The 19283-nt window shown below is 40.0% G+C and overlaps 1 protein-coding gene across 1 annotated transcript; it reads right to left on the bottom strand.

Annotated features, from left to right (window-relative positions):
* Positions 1-3342: 3342 nt before the first annotated feature.
* LOC134934048 (olfactory receptor 6C3-like) lies at positions 3343-17321 on the bottom strand. Its single transcript, XM_063929564.1, has 5 exons — positions 17219-17321; positions 16716-16997; positions 6838-6950; positions 4440-4503; positions 3343-4328 (listed from the first exon to the last, which is right to left on the bottom strand). Exons 1-5 carry the CDS (start codon positions 17319-17321, stop codon positions 3343-3345), a joined length of 1548 nt encoding a protein of 515 aa, XP_063785634.1.
* Between the last annotated feature and the right edge of the window lie 1962 nt (positions 17322-19283).

Genomic DNA, 19283 nt, shown 5'->3' with positions numbered 1-19283 from the left:
CTTTACTCCTATTCTTACTAAAATATCCTCTCTCTACAACTCTTGGATCAACCTGCATTTATCTTTACTAGGTCGCATAGCAGTTGTTAAAAATATTATTTTTTCTGAAAATCTTTTACCTACTTCAAATGCTGCCCATTGGTTTAACCAAACAAGACCTTTGCAAATTTGATCATCTTACCTCCACCTTTTTATGGCAAGCCAAAAAACCTCATATTACTGTATCCAAATTACAAACACATAGAACTAAAGGTGGATAATCTTTACTCAATCTTCACAATTATACCTTAGCCATCCACTTTACATCACAGATTGGCTCCTTTCTACTTCCACCTACACAATGCCTTCTCTAGACTTAACCCTATTTTCACCCTCCTCCCTAAGTGCCCTCTTGCATACTAACCGATGTCTCATACCTCCACATATACTACACCATCCTCTATTTAACTGGACTTATAAGGCTTGGCTGATAATTAACAATAAATTGTCTAGAGATCCTTCTTCATCTCCATATGTCCCCCTATGGGGAAATCCCACATTTCCTCCCTCACTACATAACTCACAATTTCTCACATGGAAAGAAAAAGGATTGTCACTTACATCCCAGGTTTTTGATCCCGGTGGCTCCATTTTATCTTTTTCACACTTACAGGAACTATATCAATTGCCAAACAATACATTTTTTTATACCTTCAATCCAGGCATTATGCCTTCTCCTTAATACCGGATGCTCGCTATACACTTTCCTCAGAGCCTCTATCTTCACGTCTCCGTTTACTTAAAATGTCACCCTATCTGACTACATATGTTTATAACATGTTACTGCCACACTCTGACAAGAAAACGTGGCAATCTTTAACATCCTCCAGGCTTTCATATTTACCTGCTTTCCTTCAAGTTTTCACTAAACATTATGACAAAGTCCTCACATGGCTAAAATCCTCCAACCTACAAGAGGTTATTTTAAAAACATTGCATCGAGCATATATTTCTCCTGCACAAATAAATAATTTTTCGACAGACACCTCTAGTTCCTGTTTAAAATGTTTTCATACTCATGCAACATTTTTTCACTGTTTCTGGGAATGTGGGGAAAATAAACATTTTTTGGAATAAAACACTAAACTACATCAATCATTTATTGAATACAAAATTATATCTGGATCCAATAGCTTGTTTATTTGCTAATTTACACAAACTGATCAACTACGCACCGACTTTCCTCTAATCTACCATTATTAACTACTATAATCACAGTGGCCTAGAAGATTATCCTAGTCCACAGGATATCTAAAACATCTCCATTTCTTCAAGAACTTAAAAATAAACTTCTCTAACTCTTATATTTTGACAGAAAAGCCACCTTCCCAGACATTAACAAACATATACCAAAATGTTGCGCAAAATGGAACCCCTTCATTATTTCATTAGACACACAAACCCAAAATGGCATTATGAAAGTATTTGAAAATACTGACTGGCAACTATTGTTACCAACTCCTAAATGCCTCCTCCTTTGTGCCTGCTCCTTACTCACTCATCTGACTTGTACCTTATATTTTTGATGTGTCAACCTTGTGGGGTAGGATGGATAGTTGCATTGTCGACAGTTATGGAGATATCAGGTTGGTAACTACTCTTGGTTGGTGGAAAAATAATTAATTCTGCTTTGGAAATGTTGAGTTTGAGGTGGCAAGAGGACATCCAAGATGAAATGGCAGACAGGCATCCAGTGACACGAGCCAATACAGATGGTAATAAATCTGGGGAGGATAGGTAGATTTGAGTATCATCAGCGTACAAATGATACTGAAATCTGAAGGAGCTGATTAGTTTACCAAGAGAGGAGGTATAGATTTAGAACAGCAGAGAACCGAAGACTGAGCCTTGCGGTACTCCAACTGATAGAGGTAGAGAAGAGGAGGTAGAATCAGAGAAGTGAACACTGAAAGAGCGATTAGATAGGTAGGATGAGAACCAAGTAAGGGCTGTGTCCTGAAGATCTAGGTATTGTAGCGTTTGTATGAGAAGAGAGTGGTCAACAGTGTCAAAAGCAGCAGAGAGATCTAGAAGAATAAGTAGTGTGTAATGGCCTTTTGATCTAGCAGTGACTAGATATCTATATCTTACACAAAGCATGATTCTCAACACTCACATGTATAAATGTGTATTGTAAAAGCACATGGGGCCAGATGTACTTTTGAATACTGATAAAGTGGAGATAAATAAAGTAACAACCAATCATCTCCTAACGGTCATGTTTCACATCCTTTAACATGGCAGTACGGAGCTAGTTGGCTGGGACATTATAACTCTCAACTTTGAGGCTTAGTACATCTGCCCCATGGTCTGAAACAAAATGACAATAGACTCTGGGCATCAATGAAGTGTATGAAGTAGATTCACTAAAGCTTCTAAAACATAGAAGTGATACTTGTGCCATAAGTAACCAGAGTCTGTCTATCAATTTCTAGAAGGAAACAGAGAAATAAAAGCTATGATCAGATTACGTGCATTGTGCAACACACCACTTGCCTCTTTTTTAAGCTTTAGAAACTCTACTCCTACAGCATGTCTCATGGTGGTATCTATATGTTTATTTATTTATTATGTATTATCCTTTATTTATATGGCAACACAAGGGTTCCGCAGCACCCAATTACAGAGTACATAAACAAATAATCAAACAGGAAAACAGCAACTTACAGTTGATGACAATACAGGACAAGTACAGGGTAAATAAACATAGCTACATCAGCAGATGACACTGGAATAAGTATCAGGTGGCAGAAGACTGCTGGATTTGGTGCAGTTGAAGATTATTAAAGTAAGAAAGGATAAGCACATGAGGGAAGAGGGCCCTGCTCGTGAGAGCTTACACTCTAAATGGGAGGACTAGATAGACAGGGGTGAAACAGATGTTGTACATAGAGAGTGTGGAAAAGAGGGTTAGGATTATTTATTTATTAACAGTTTCTTATATAGCGCAGCAGCAAATTCTGTTGCGCTTTACAATTTGAAATAACAATAACAAACTGGGTGATAACAAACAGTCATAGAGGTAGGAAGACCCTGCTTGAATGAGATTTGGGATGAGATTTGGCTGGGTTTGGTGAAGAAGCGGGTTTTGAGAGCCCGTTTGAAGTTTTGTAGAGAGGTGGAGAGTCTGAAGGGGAGAGGTAGGGAAGTCCAGAGAAGTGGTGCAACATGTGAAAAATCTTTGAGGTAGGAGTGGGAGGAAGTAATCCATAGGCAGGAGAGTTGGTGTGCATTAGCAGAGCAAAGAGGACGGGTGGGAGTGTGATAAACAGCATTCTTGTACAATTTTGTACAAAATTAAATTTAGTTTATTCTCAAACGTTTTTCCCTTTTGTGTCTGAAACTGTTCATAAAATCACTCAAATTCCATTTACATTTTTCAAAAGCTTTCTTTAAGTCTTTATTCCTCAGGCTGTATATGAATGGATTAAGCAGTGGTGTCACCACAGTGTAAAGCAGGGATAATATCTTGCTGACAGCTCTTAATTGTCCTCTTGTTGGAACAATATACACAGTAATAAGAGATCCAAAAAAAATACACACAACAGTCAGGTGGGAGCTGCAGGTGGAGAAGGCTTTCTGTCTCCCACTGATGGAGCGGATGCTTAGGATGGTGGTGATGATATACACATAAGAAACAAAGATTATTATGAATGGAAATACAAGTGCAATAATAACAATTAAAGTGGTCTGGTTTTCAAGCACTGCAGTATCAGAACATGAAAGCTCTATAATAGGAGTAAAATCACAGAAGAAATGATCAATAACATTAGGTCCACAGAAGTCTAATTTGTATGTAGCTACTGCATTCATTAACACCAACAAGAAGCTCAAAGACCATGATGCTATGACAGAAATCTCACAGAATCTTCTGTTGATTATAGAGCTATATCTTAGTGGGTTGCAGATAGCCACATACCGGTCATAAGACATCACCGTCAAAATTAAACACTCAAATACTTCTGATTTGCCAAACACAAAAAACTGTAATATACAGGCAACAAGAGACACAGTGCCACCATTGTGCAGGACAATGTGAAGTAAGTTGGGGAGAATGTCTGTTGTCATCATGATGTCCAGTAGAGATATTATTCTGATGAAGAAATACATTGGGGAGTGGAGATTGTTGCTCTTCGAAACTAAAAAAATTATAATAACATTACCACATATGGTGACACAGTAAACTATGAGCAGGAACAAAAAAAGTAGACAATTCAGGCTGTGGAGATTCGGAAATCCCAGGATAAAGATGTATGAGATATTATTCTTGTGCATTTCTTTATAAAGTCCTGCAAGGCAAGCATGAAATGTTGTATGCATCAATTATTTATCTACAACAGTAATATATGATTTTTACCTTAAACTAAAGTTTGAGAAGATGACAAGATTTGTATATTTACCTATATGTGTGGTTTTAATTTTATATTGTATATTATGTGTCTGCTTTTTAATCATGAGCTGTTGCTACAAAGAGGCAATTATGACATAAACTGAGATAGTTTTTCTGCTTAAAGTAACAATTTTATTAAAATACAGTATAAATCTAAAAATTATTTTAATATTAAAATTAGCTTTAAGATTTGAACTGTTTTAATCTAACGGACTCGGACAAGGGAAGTCAATAGCTAGAGGAGAAAAAATGTACTGTAATGTACTTTAACAAATATAAAATGAAGAAAACAAAGACAGCTAGCTCTACTGGAAATATGTGCACACTTCTAAGGCTCTCAGGAACCTTCATCAGGACAAAAAGACCTTTGAACCCTGACATCTTTCAATTTGTTGCATTTACAGGAGTTTGCTACCAGATTAGAAATAGCATATTACAATTTTATTCTAATTTTTACAATAATTTTCTAATTTAAAAAAGTCTATAAAAATGTAATAAAACTACTTAAATGTACTTAAGTTTGTACAGTTTGTGATATTGCAGTGGTGCACTATGTTCATAGACATTTAAAAAAATATAATGAAATGTGTTTCCACTATGCAACTATATTCAACACTGTCAAATAAAAATGTATTAATTTATTATAATGATTTAGCTAGTACACATGTATTATTCAGCATTTCACAGAGAAGTGTTAGCCACTCACTCATCAGTCCCTGCCAATGTGGAGCTTAATGTCTATATTTCCTACCACATGCGCACAAACTAAGGTTGTTTTTTTGTCAGAAGCAACTTAACCTACCAGTAAATTTTTGGGATTGTTGGAGAAAGTATACAAAATGTTACCAGTTCTAGTGCGCAAAAAAAAAACCCTATATTGCAGCTAGTTATGTATATCAGAGTAGCGCATCCAGGTTACTCGGAAACAGTGAATAGAAAATTGTTGGAGAAAGCCGAAGTAACAAAGGAAACAAATATGTACTGAGGGAGGACACACAAATTCCACACATACAGTATACTTGACTGAAATTGAGCCCAAGACTTTAGTGTTTGGAGGATAAAAGCTAACCACTGAGCTACAGTACTGCTTAGAAAAAATACATAGGAATTTACCTAGATAAATTCACACTTCTCTGTTAGATATTGAAAAAGCTTACCATAAAGTAGTATCCTCATTCAATACAGGGATTTGTTTCTTTGTGTAAAAATTGATGTGTCAACCTTCTCTTTTATATTGTTGGAGATATAGTAACTGAGCTAGTTAGTCTTTGGAGACCTCACTGAAGATCTCTTGTGTTTAAGTTGTCTGTGCAGTTGGGGAACTAACTTTTTATATGAGATAATGGAAAAGTGAATAACAAATTACAGATTACATTCCAATAAAGGAAAATTATTTGTAACAAACTAGCTAATATTTAAAATAAAGGTCTGGGCATAAAGCAAAAGATCACACTCAATTCATTCTAATATTTTTTTATAGGTTTAATATATAGCTTGTGTTTATTTATGCACATAATGAAATTATTAAATATGTTAAATTTTTTACACCTTCCATTATTTTGTGGTTCTTTCTAAGTGCTAACTCCAGTGGATTAGTATTTACAGTGGCTGAACAACTACTAATTGAAGAAGGTACAGTACACTAGCAATTGGCTGAGTCCTGGAAGGCAGGTTAACAGCAGGGCTTGATTCAGGAGATGCACTAGGAAGTTGACAGCTGGCTGGGGCCAGTAGTTCCACAAGCACAGAGAATAATGTTTACAGCTCTGTGCAGTGGGCAAGCTTTCTCAGAAGATGCTGGAGACACAGGAAATGCATGAAAGTCTGGAGAATCCACCTGACTGCCAGAGGTCAGGGAGCCAAGGACATGGCTGAATAGGCAACATTGTTCTGGCCAAGATTGGATTGATTGGTTACCTTTTATCCCCTGAGGTGCACTAGGATTGGTGGAAAGAATCACATGATGCAAGGATTGACTGTGGAGATAAGCAAAGCTGAAATGTTACTGAAGTTTCAGCAATCAGCTGGCCAGATTCAAAATGGTAGCAGCCATTACACTGAGACAATAGAGATGCTGCAAGGAACCTCTACACCCCCACATGGAAGACACACTGGAGACATCACTGTGACAATGGGTCACCTTCGTAGACATTATGGGATCCTCCAGGACAGCGCAGAACAGCACATAGGCAAGTGCAGATGTGCTGTATGCACATTCCTGACATTGGCTTTGGGGCTAATTGGACAGCTCCAGAGGATCAATTAGCTAATTGAATTCCCCCTATGCAGGATATGGCCCCAAATATCACAATATGCATGAAAACCTGAGCACAGAGAAAAAAAATCACATCATAGCATATGGTCACTGATATGTATCTGAAAACCTACTGGTATTGTGGTACACTTACTTGGGGTACCCGAATGTAGTGTCTCACTCGTTTGCAGTTTTTCTCTTCTGCTCTGGCTATGACGTTCATGGCCAGCAGGGCCCCTGAATACTTGGGTCTATAGCACACAGTACCTGATGGAGGGAACACCCATGAATAACAGGTGCAGTGTAATAAAGGAATTTTGGACACCAGACCATCTCATTATGCAACAGGAAAACTTTATTTCAATGTCTCTAATTTCCTCCAGCACAATAAGAGTAATGGTTTCAAGCTCTACTTCACCAACTTCCTCCAGCACAATACTTGCAGCAGATGGTAATTGCTGTATATTTTAAGCTTGATGGTTACAAAAGGTTTGGTATAGTTAAATTTCCACTCCAAATGAACACTTCCAGCACAGGCTTACGCACGTGTCACACCAGTGAAATGCCAGCACATACCTAATGTTACTGGGTACAGTAGTTCTACCAGGGACGTGCGGTGAGCTAAATGGCTCAGGAGGCACTGGCTAACCCCAGAGCCAGAATTCCATGCAATATATGAGCCAAAGGGTACATCTGGGCATTATACATAGGTGCAGCAGTATAAACTCCTGGATATTTGGTGAGTTTTGATCAAAGATGTGCTGAAAAGATAAGCAGGTGAGGCACTGCCTCACCTGCCATAGACTTTTTACTCCAGAGTTTGGGCTATAAAAATTATTTGGATAAGGCAAAGAAGATATTTCAAACATATTATTAGTATTTTTCATATACTTTATTCAGTCAAAACTCTGGTTTAAACGTAAGTATGACAGGAAAGGCTCTGCCTCACCCCACTGCACGTCACTGAGTTCTACAGCATGTCAGTCCAACAAATACATCATAATGCATACAGGGAATTTCAGAGTTGAAGGTCATCACACGTCTAAATCCTCTAATGTATGGAAACATCCCAATACACAGGGGCTCTCTCTCATTCTGTCACCCTGCATATACCTTCTTCAGGCATACTAATGTCCTCTATATCCACTACAACATATCCCACTATCCACGACCTTTCGTCTGATGTGCTGACAACATTTAACTTTATACAGGACTTTAACCATTGCACTTCTGAGCTCTTCTACTTAGGTATATGGTTGCTCAGAATTCTTCAACAGGACTCCCCTCTAACCTCACTGCCATCTTGCAATGACCCCTTCCTCACTATGGGGCACTTCTCCAAGGGATATCAACTGGGGATCCATCATTACACATCACATTGACCCGCATCCTCTCACACATGGGCTGTCTCTTCACAGGAGATCTCTCATCTTTCACTGTGGCACTTGGCAGCACTCACTGGTCTGCAATAGTAGGTAAGAATGTAATGGAGCGCTCTCCATTGCCCTCCACCTTTTTTCTTCTGCAGGGGGTCTCTCACCTGAATCTGCATGCAATCTTAATCCAGCTGCAGACATTTGCATGGGGTACTTTCTTGTTGCTCTCCATGCTTCCCCTCCTTTCTAGGAACACTTGGAGGGTGCCCTCTATATTACAGTGCTTTCCCTCTTTTTACCAATGGTGGGGCATTTTAATGGGCCTTTTACTTTTTGGGCTTTGCATTACTTTAATTTCCCCCTCATGGCACTGCCATGAGGGGGAAATTAAAGTAATGCAAAGCCCAAAAAGTAAAAGGCCTGAAAGGCCATGCCCCCTGTGCAGCCAGGTTACCCCTGACCTGGTAATTGATGGGTGACGTTGACAGAAGGCAGAGCTTAATCGCGGCGGTGTCAGTAGGTGAAGCTTGCAAATGGGGCAGAACTTAAGCCCCGCACTGTCTGGTATTACTAGTAGATAGAAAACAATTGATATTCAGCAAATTTAGAGGACATCACACTGAGAATATCTAAGGCAATACCAGCTCCTAAATAATATAAAATAATATGTATAGAAAGTGGAAAAAAATCCTGCATGGTAACTGACAGAGCAATAACAGTGTAACCCTACAGTATACATCTATGCATCAACTATTAATTTCCAAATAGTAAGAAAAGGCATGACTTATTTTTATCATGAGAGATACGAAATATACACACATAAATAACAAATACAATAAATAAAAGTAACAACTAATGACACAACAAATAATTATACACTTACTGTAACACCAAAGACAAGGAAAAAACTATATAATATCTAAACTAGAGGTGTGCGGTTCGATTCTCCAGAAATCCAAATGAATCCATATTTTTTGTATACGAACTGAACCAAAACCCGGTCTGGATGCTCCAAGGAGATCTAATCTGATGCGAGTCTCGGTTCAAATCTTCATGCAGTTTGGAATTCAGATTTTAAATTTAAATTCTGGGAGTCCAGCTGCTGCAAATTTGCCTAACTCTCAGACTGGGAATTTCCAAAGCAAGCAACACAGCTGTTCTGAATTATAAATCATCATTTTAGGAGTAAATTTCAATGTATATGTTTTTTTGTCTATACCCTTGATGACGTCTTACAAACACCATTAGCATGCCAGGATAAAATGCACTGGAAATTGCAATTTATCTCTGATACTTTTCCTGTTTGGGCTGTAGAGAATGAAGCCAGGATGACTTATTTATCAGATAAGATCTTATTAGTGTATCTTGCCTTTTGTATGTACATTTTAAAACCATGTATTAATTATATCCTGAGTTTTTATACAGTACAACATTGTTGGATTATGCTTTCTCTCTTTGTGAAAAGTAAATATTTTTGAATATTGCAGAATTGCAAACCCTGATGGGCATGTTTTTGTTTTGTTCAGCTAAGCAGTTTTTCTATTTTGTGTGGTATGGGGCAAATTCTTGCACACATAGTTGACCCCAAAATCCTAGAAATATACATGAAATCTACAGTATATACTGGGCTTATGTAATTTCAGGGCACCTAGATCATATGGTTTAGTGGAAATGAAGCAAATACTCAATATACAGTAATGTACATCCTGGAGCAGTCTTGTCTACAATCATTTTATAACTCAAAAAATAGAGACTGATGTGAACATACCATATTTCATGTTGCTATAGCACAGAGGAAATTATGTAAAGTTATTTGTACTTTGGTCAATAGTTTCATGGGTAGTTATCCATTCATTGGGGACTGGGTCATGACATCATTATGGTTGTAGGTAATAGTTGATAAAAGGTATGAGAGCATTTTGCTCTCTGTCTGACTTGTGGCATCAATTCTAAGTTGATACCTTACCTGCATTTACCTGCCATGTCCCCTGACTCAGAAAAAGGTGAGTGTTATTCTGTGTAAATTTCTCCTTTTTATTTGACATTGCAACACATACAGTCTTTGTATATGTAATCTGTACCTCTTTTTAATTATATTTATTTAATTTCTGTAACTAAGAATTACACTTCTTTGCAAATAAAGTGTTACTTTATTAGCCTAATTTCATATGTGCTCCAAAAAGCAGACTTTTGAGACACTATTATAGCACTAAGGTTACTCTATAACTGTTATTGATAGAAGGAGGATAAGTTCAACTGTGTGCTATTTTGTGTTGCAGAAACTGCACAGTTGTGAGAGAGTATTATGGCAAAGTATTGTAAGGTACAAAACTCATTGGAGGCTCGATACACTCAGTGGCATCACTCAACCCAAGTGAAAAATGGTGTGGTGGCTGCTAAATGGGGACATGGCTTCATGGTCCACGGGTTTAGCCACTAAAAAGGGAATGTGGCTGTGTGAGGTCCCTTTAAAAAAGGTGCATGGCTTCGCAAGATGGGGAGTGGCTACTCATCCAAACCCCAATTTCCCTCAAGTTGGGGGGGTCCGGGGAATGTGGGCTACCCTTGGACACTTCCTTGTCTGCAGTGCTGGCTTATACATGATGACAGGAGCTGAGTGCTGCATATAATGGTACAATGCATCACCTGACTCCTGTCACTTAGCAGGAGCCGGTAGTTGACACCTGGGTGTGGGCCACACCCCCTGCACCTTATGACACCACTGCATACACTGATAACATATGCTGGGGGCTGCATACCTCTGACTGCTTATAATTATTTATTAACGGTTTCTAATATAAATCAGCATGTTCTTTTGCACTTTACAATTGGAAACAGTGATATAACAAACCGGGTAATAATAGACAAAGCAGTAGGAAGGCTCTTTCACAAGCTTAGAATCTATAGGAAGAAATTACATTCATATACAAGAACTGGTGCTATCTATTGAGAAATGGTCCAGCCAAATTGCAAAGGGCTGTATTATGTAGTCACACAGCAAAGCTGGCCAGAGGTCATGAGGATGTGAAGTGAATAAAGAAAAAATATGTGAGGTTATTTGTGGACTGTAAAGTGGGGATGTAATTGTAAAGGAAAGCTTATGAAGGTTATGTGAGCAGTTCTATAATTTGATAAGCTTATCTGAACACTAGAAGTATTGGAAACTAGAGGATACTCTAATTGTGCATGAGAGAGCATTCCAGAGTGGGACCAGCACAAAGATATATGTGCAATTATGAATGGGAGCGAGTACTAAGTGTGAATGAGAGAGTCAGAACTTGTGCAGAGCAGAGAACTCGAGTTGGGTGATATTTGAGATAAGAGAAAAGATGTATGATGGTGTAGTTTGGTTAATAGCCTTGTGTGTAAGAAAATAACTTTATATTGAATATGGTAGAAAACAGGTAACCAATGGAGGGACTGGCAGAGCGGATCTGCAGAAGAGGAACATTTAGCAAGGAAGCTTAGCCTCGCAGCTGCATTCACATGGATTGTAGTGGAAACAGTCTGTTCTTGTTAAGACAAGTAAGGAGACAATTGTAATAATTGTAATTGCAATAAAAGTGCCTTGAGTCCTGTTAGAGTAGAGAAAGAGCGCTATATAAAATTATTATTTTTATTATTATTATTAGAGATGTGCACCGGACATTTTTCGGGTTTTGTGTTTTGGCTTTGGATTCGGTTCCGCGGCCGTGTTTTGTATTGGGACGCGTTTTGGAAAAACCTCTCTGAAATTTTTTTGTCGGATTCGCGTGCGTTTTGGATTTGGGTGTTTTTTTTTAAAAAAACCTTCAAAAACAGCTTAAATCATAGAATTTAGGGGTCATTTTGATCCCATAGTATTATTAACCTCAATTACCATAAATTCCACTCATTTACAGTCTATTCTGAACACCTCACACCTCACAATATTATTTTTAGTCCTAAAATTTGCACCGAGGTCGCTGGATGACTAAGCTAAGCGACCCAAGTGGCCGGCACAAACACCTTGCATATCTAGGAGTGGCACTGCAGTATCAGACAGGATGGCATTTCAAAAAAATTGGCCCCAAACATCACATGATGAAAAGATAAATCTTCCGCTTGACTTGACAATTTTCTCACCAGCAGGTCTTTGAACCTCTGCAGACTTGTGTCTGCCGGAAATAGAGAAACAATGTAGGTTTTAAATCTAGGATTGAGCACGGTGGCCAAAATGTAGTGCTTTGATTTCAACAGATTGACCACCTGTGAATCCTGGTTAAGCAAATTAAGGGCTCCATCCACAAGTCCCACATACATAGCGGAATTGCTTCATTTTAACTCCTCCTTCAATCTCTCCAGCTTCTTCTGCAAAAGCCTGATGAGGGAAATGAACTGACTCAGGCTGGCAATGTTTGAACTGACTTCATGTGTGGCAAGTTCAAAGGGTTGCAGAAACTTGCACAACGTTGAAATCTTTCTCCACTGCACTTGAGTCAGGTGCATTCCCCCTCCTTTGCCTATATCATAGGTAGCTGTATAGGCTTGAATGGCCTTTTGCTGCTCCTCCATCCTCTGAAGCATATATATGGTTGAATTCCACCTCGTTACCACCTTTTGCTTCAGCTGATTGCGGGGCAGGTTCAGGAGTGTTTGCTGGTGCTCTAGTCTTCAGCACGCGGTGGCTGAATGCCAAAAGTGGCCCGCAATTCTTTGGGCCACCAACAGCATCTCTTGCACGACCCTGTCGTTTTAAAAAAAATTCTGCACCACCAAATTCTATGTATGTGCAAAATATGGGACGTGCTGGAATTTGCCCACATGTAATGCACACACAATATTGGTGGCGTTGTCCGATGTCACAAATCCCCAGAAGAGTCCAATTGGGGTAAGCCATTCTGCGATGATGTTCCTCAGTTTCCGTAAGAGGTTGTCAGCTGTGTGCCTCTTATGAAAAGCAGTGATACAAAGCGTAGCCTGCCTAGGAACGAGTTGGCATTTGCGAGATGCTGCTACTGGTGCCACCGCTGCTGTTCTTGCTGCGGGAGGCAATACATCTACCCAGTGGGCTGTCACAGTCATATAGTCCTGAGTCTGCCCTGCTCCACTTGTCCACATGTCCGTGGTTATGTGGACATTGGGTACAACTGCATTTTTTAGGACACTGGTGACTCTTTTTCTGACGTCTGTGTACATTCTCGGTATCGCCTGCCTAGAGAAATGGAACCTAGATAGTGTTTGGTACCGGGGGCACAGTACCTCAAGCAATTCTCTAATTCCCTGTGAATTAACGGTGGATACCGGACACACGTTTGACACCACCGCAGCTGCCAAGACCTGAGTTATCCGCTTTGCAGCAGGATGACTGCTGTGATATTTCATCTTCCTCGAAAAGGACTGTTGGACAGTCAATTGCTTACTGGAAGTAGTACAAGTGGTCTTCTGACTTCCCCTCTGGGATGACAATCGACTCCCAGCAGCAACAACAGCAGCGCCAGCAGCAGTAGGCGTTACACTCAAGGATGCATTGGAAGAATCCCAGGCAGGAGAGGACTCGTCAGACTTGCCAGTGACATGGCCTGCAGGACTATTGGCTTTCCTGTCTAAGGAGGAAATTGACACTGAGGGAGTTGGTGGTGTGGTTTGCAGGAGCTTGGTTACAAGAGGTAGGGATTTAGTTGTCAGTGGACTGCTTCCGCTGTCACCAAAAGTTTTTGAACTTGTCAATGACTTCTGATGAATGCGCTCCAGGTGACGTATAAGGGAGGATGTTCCTAGGTGGTTAACTTCCTTACCCCTACTTATTACAGCTTGACAAAGGCGACACACGGCTTGACACCTGTTGTCCGCATTTCTGTTAAAATAATTCCACACCAAAGAGGTGATTTTTTTTGTAATTTGACCAGGCATGTCAGTGGCCATATTCGTCCCACAGACAACAGGTGTCTCCCCGGGTGCCTGACTTAAACAAACCCCCTCACCATCAGAATACTCCTGGTCAATTTCCTCCTCAGCGCCAGCAACACCCATATCCTCATCCTGGTGTGCTTCAACAGTGACATCTTCAACTTGACTATCAGGAACTGGACTGTGGGTGCTCCTTCCAGCACTTGCAGGGGGCGTGCAAATGGTGAAAGGCGCCACCTCTTCCCGCCCAGTGTTGGGAAGGTCAGGCATCGCAACCGACACAATTGGACTCTCCTTGGGGATTTGTGACTTAGAAGAATGCACAGTTCTTTGCTGTGCTTTTGCCAGCTTAAGTCTTTTCATTTTTCTAGCGGGAGGATGAGTGCTTCCATCCTCATGTGAAGCTGACCCACTAGTCATGAGGAACATAGGAGAGGGCCTCAGCCGTTCCTTGCTACTCCGTGTCGTAAATGGCATATTGGCAAGTTTACGCTTCTACTCAGACGCTTTTAATTTAGATTTTTGGGTCATTTTACTGAACTTTTGTTTTTTGGATTTTACATGATCTCTACTATGACATTGGGCATCGGCCTTGGCAGACGACGTTGATGGCATATCATCATCTCGGCCATGACTAGTGGCAGCAGCTTCAGCACGAGGTGGAAGTGGATCTTGATCTTTCCTCATTTTACCCTCCACATTTTTGTTCTCCATTTTTTAATGTGTGGAATTATATGCCAGTTATATATCAACAGCAATGGCCTACTGTACACAAATATATACTGTTGGGTCACCAAAATGCTGCACTGTAATACTATATATATTGCTCACAAAAATGCCGCACAGATATGGAATGGATACGTGCACTCAGTGACACAGAGCTGCAAGATACAGCAATGGCCTACTGTACACAACTATATACTGTTGGGTCACCAAAATGCTGCACTGTAATACTATATATACTGCTCACAAAAATGCCACACAGATATGGAATGGATACGTGCACTCAGTGACACAGAGCTGCAAGATACAGCAATTGCCTACTGTACACAACTATATACTGTTGGGTCACCAAAATGCTGCACTGTAATACTATATATACTGCTCACAATAATGCCACACAGAAATGGAATGGATACGTGCACTCAGTGACGCAGAGCTGCAAGATACAGCAATGGCCTACTGTACTGTACTACTATTATACTTGTGGTTCCCAGTCCCCACAATGAAACACACTGAGCACAGATATTTTCAGCACACTGAGCACAGATATGGAGCGTTTTCAGGCAGAGAACGTAGATATTTTCAGCACACTGAGCACAGATTATTTGCAGCACACTGAGCACAGATATTTGCAGCACACTGAGAACAGATTACGGAGCTTTACATGGAGAGAACGCTGCCACGTCCTCTCCGTTCAATATCCAATGCACGAGTGAAAATGGCGGCGACGCGTGGCTCTTTATATAGAATACGAATCTCTCGAGAATCCGACAGCGGGATGATGACGTTCGGGCACGTTCTGGTTAACCGAGCAAGGCGGGAGGATCCGAGGCTGCCTCGGACCCGTGTAAAATAGGTGAAGTTCGGGGGGTTCGGATCCCGAGGAACTGAACCCGCTCATCTCAAATTATTATTATTATTATTATTATTATCATCATCATCATCAATGTGGGAGATAATGAGAGCATGCATTAAAGATTTTGCAGTGTCTTGCGTCAGATATGGTAATGTTTAATGTTTTTTATATCTATGTAACATGATTTTGAGACAGATTGAATTTGGGGATCAAAAGACAGTACAGGGGTTAAGGAGGACACCTAGGAATGAGCTTGTGTGGTAGGGTTAATTGTTGAGTTATCAACAGTGATAAAGATATATGTTTGTTATCTACTACTGGTCGGTGGAAATATAATTAATTTTCTTTAGGAAATATTGGGGGAGATGTACTAAGCCTGAAAAGTGATAAATATCACTGTGATAAAGCACCAGCCAATCGGCTAATAACTGCCATGTCACAGGCTGTGTTTGAAAAATGACAGTTAGGAGCCGATTGGCTGGTGCTTTATCACAGTGATATTTATCACTTTTCAAGCTTAGTACATCTGGCCCATTAAGTTTGAGGTGGCAAGATGACATCCAAGTTGAAATGGCAGAAAGTCAATCAGTGACGCAGACCAAAACAGATGGTGACAAATCAAAGGAGGATAGGTAGATTTGAGTATCATCTGCATACAGTTGATACTGAAGTCTAAAACTGCTGATTAGTTTTCCCAAAGATGAGGTAAAGATAAAAAAAAAGCAGAGGGCCTAAATCTGAGACTTGAGGTACTACAGCTCATAGAGGTAGTGAAGAGGAGGTGGATTCAGAGAAGAGAACACTGAAAGAGCAATTAGATTGGTAGGATGAGAACCAAGAAAGGATTTTGTCCTGAAGATTTATGGATTGTAGTGTTTGTATGGTGTCAAATGCAGCAGAGAGATCTAGAAAAATTAGTATTGAGTAATGGCCTTTTTAAACTTAGCAGTGACCAGATCACTGCTGCCTCAATGGCGTGTTTTGAAAGAAAGCCTGACTGAAGTGGGTCCAATAAGTTGTGTGAGTTAAGAAAGTGTGTGACGGAAGTGTAGCCAAGTCTCTCAAGTAGCTTGGAGGGGCATGGGAGCTGAGAGTTGGGACAGTAATTTGAGAGAGAGTTAGAGTCAGAATTAATTTTTTTCAGAATGGGAGTAATCACTGCATACCTGAACAATGATGGAAAGATTCCAGTAGAGAGAGAAAAAATACAGATTTCAGTGAAGCTTGGTATGAGCATGGAAGACAGAGCTTTACTGATTATTGAGGGTATAGGATCTAGAGGAGAGGTAGTAGAGTAACAGGGTGAGTAGAGTGTTGATACTTCTTCACTATTTGTGGGATCAAATGAAGAGAAGGTGACAGAGGGTTCAGGTAGGGAAATAAGCAGGTTGCTGACTGAGGTAGAGCATACCGTTTCATTTTGGATCTTATCAGTCTTGTCCTTGAAGTAGGAAGCAAGATCTAGCTCTTTGATAGTGGCTGTTGGGTTGGCTTAGGGAGGGTTAAGAAGTTATTTAAAGGTACTAAATTTTTGCATGGGATTAGAGGCTAGAGATGAGAGAATTGAAATATATTTGTTTGACAGTGCCCAGGGTATTACTATATGAGTAGTAGATAGTCTTATTTGTTAGAAAATGACTTGGAGTACGAGATTTATGTCACTGATGTTCTACTTTACATGAAAGGTTTTTTTTACAGATGTGTTCACTTACATCTAGCCTCCCTGCATGTTAAGCAGCCCTTCTGGTCATACTGTGGCTTGATTCGGTTATGCAGAGCGTCTTTACATGTGACTTTTTCCATTAAAATGTGCATTATTCATAAAAGGATGGGAATAGGATGCACAAGCAGCTTATGGTGATTAAAATGATATGTAGCATGTCTATATTCTATGTGTGGCCATGGCTATATCTGCATACATAGCATTTTGTATGCAGATTCAGGTACAGCCATGCAGAGAATATAGAATATCAATTTAATGAGCTTAGTCTGCTTATGCATCCTATTCACTTAATGATGTGACTAAGACACATGTCTAGCAAAGAAAGATACTTTTTGCTATCAGAGTTGTATGGGACCTTTCAGCTCACTAATGCCAGGCATCTTCCGCTATGTGAAGTATTGAGGCAAGATGTATGAGGACAATGCTGTAGGTGTCTTGTTAATACAGTGCCGCGGTTGATATCTAAGTCTATGTGGAGTGTGATGGGTAGCTGGAGCCACTTCATCAAGGGCTATTTCTAGAGTCTGGTTCAGATGTCACACATAAGTCTCAGGAGTAGTGAATGTAAAAATCAGTAAGAGCAGTTGCAGAGAGGTGGAAAGTTCTTGAAAAGTGGACAGATGCTCATTGCATCTGACCACTTACACCTCTGGCTCCCAACAGATCATGGAACACAGAGGTCGGAGCCAGGCAAATGATGGAGGAACTTTTCAGCAATGTAATCTTTCACATGCTGCTATCTCTGTAGACTTCATATATCTGGCTATTCACAGCCTCCAGTTCCCTGGAATTGGGCACATGAAGGGGGACCTACCAGCATGAGAATAGACATCAGAGGATTGGTCATAACTGTATGGAAAGAATAGAATAAAAATGTTCATATTTGGTTCAGCCCATGCTTATAAGGGCATATACCAGTTTAATATTCAGAAAAGAGCATAAACATTCAATTTAATGTTTCTATTTAAAAGCATTGTTATTGAAAGTATAGGCGGGGTGTAATGGCATCTGAGTTTGGAAGAGGTGCGGAATGCCGGCCAGACTCGGATTTTTTTTAAATTGTCATTCATTTACAAGGCAAAACCATGACTTGTAAATGACTGTAGCTTTAACAAATAGTCTGAGTATTATTATGTATCATATGGTTTTGTACAGCACAAGACTGACACCAAATTTAACGATTTACATACCTGTAGTAGCACTCATCTCCTATGATACCAGATTTTTGCACATGGTTAGAGCTGCTTTTTACACACCATCACATATATTTGTACAAACAAACTGGGGACCCTCACACACATATACAGTATTCAATGTATCAGAACACACTTAAAAAAGCCACTTTCTCTAAAATGTTATAAAAATCACTTATATGTATCTGATAAAGAAGTCAAGCTTCAAATACTGTAGCATCAACCACAAGGACAACATTGGAGGCTTTCCCTAACGTGGTTGCATCTGGTTACATGATTTCAGAGGAGCCTGTCAATGACTGATGGGATCCAGGGGTGGTGCAAGGTTTCTCGACGCCCTAGGCAAAACTTCAGCATGTTGCCCCCTCCTTCATTCCCAAACCACACACCAGTACCTACTATCCAGCCCCTCAGGTGAAAGTCTGGAGATGACATCTTAGAAGTTCAAACGCCATAGTCTGCGTTAAGTTAAAAAAGGATGCATCTCTCACAGTTATCCTTAATTTTATGATAAGCAGACCCCCCAGATCATAGCGTCCTAGGCAGCTGCCTAATGATAGAGTCGACCCTGTTCCTACTGCTTTGTCTGTAATTACCCAGCTTTGTTCTATCACTGTTTGTAAAGTGCAACAGAATCTAAGAAACTGTTGTTGTCAATAATAATAATAACAACTTGCATTGTCACAGAAGTAGGCGGACAGTGTAGTGTCTGCCTACTTTTGCATGCCGAGAGGGGCGGAGCGTACAGACAGGAAGTTGCAGCGCAGCCCGTATACCACGCCATATAACTCTGACAAGTAGCTGGCCTCTATTACAGCTGTCTAGCGGTGGTGCCACAAACATATATATATATATATATAT

The sequence above is a fragment of the Pseudophryne corroboree genome, chromosome 6, assembly GCF_028390025.1.
Source record: "Pseudophryne corroboree isolate aPseCor3 chromosome 6, aPseCor3.hap2, whole genome shotgun sequence".
NCBI lineage: Eukaryota > Metazoa > Chordata > Amphibia > Anura > Myobatrachidae > Pseudophryne > Pseudophryne corroboree.
The sequence above is the reverse complement of the archived record's forward strand: the minus strand, read 5'-3'. Positions and strand labels throughout refer to the sequence as shown.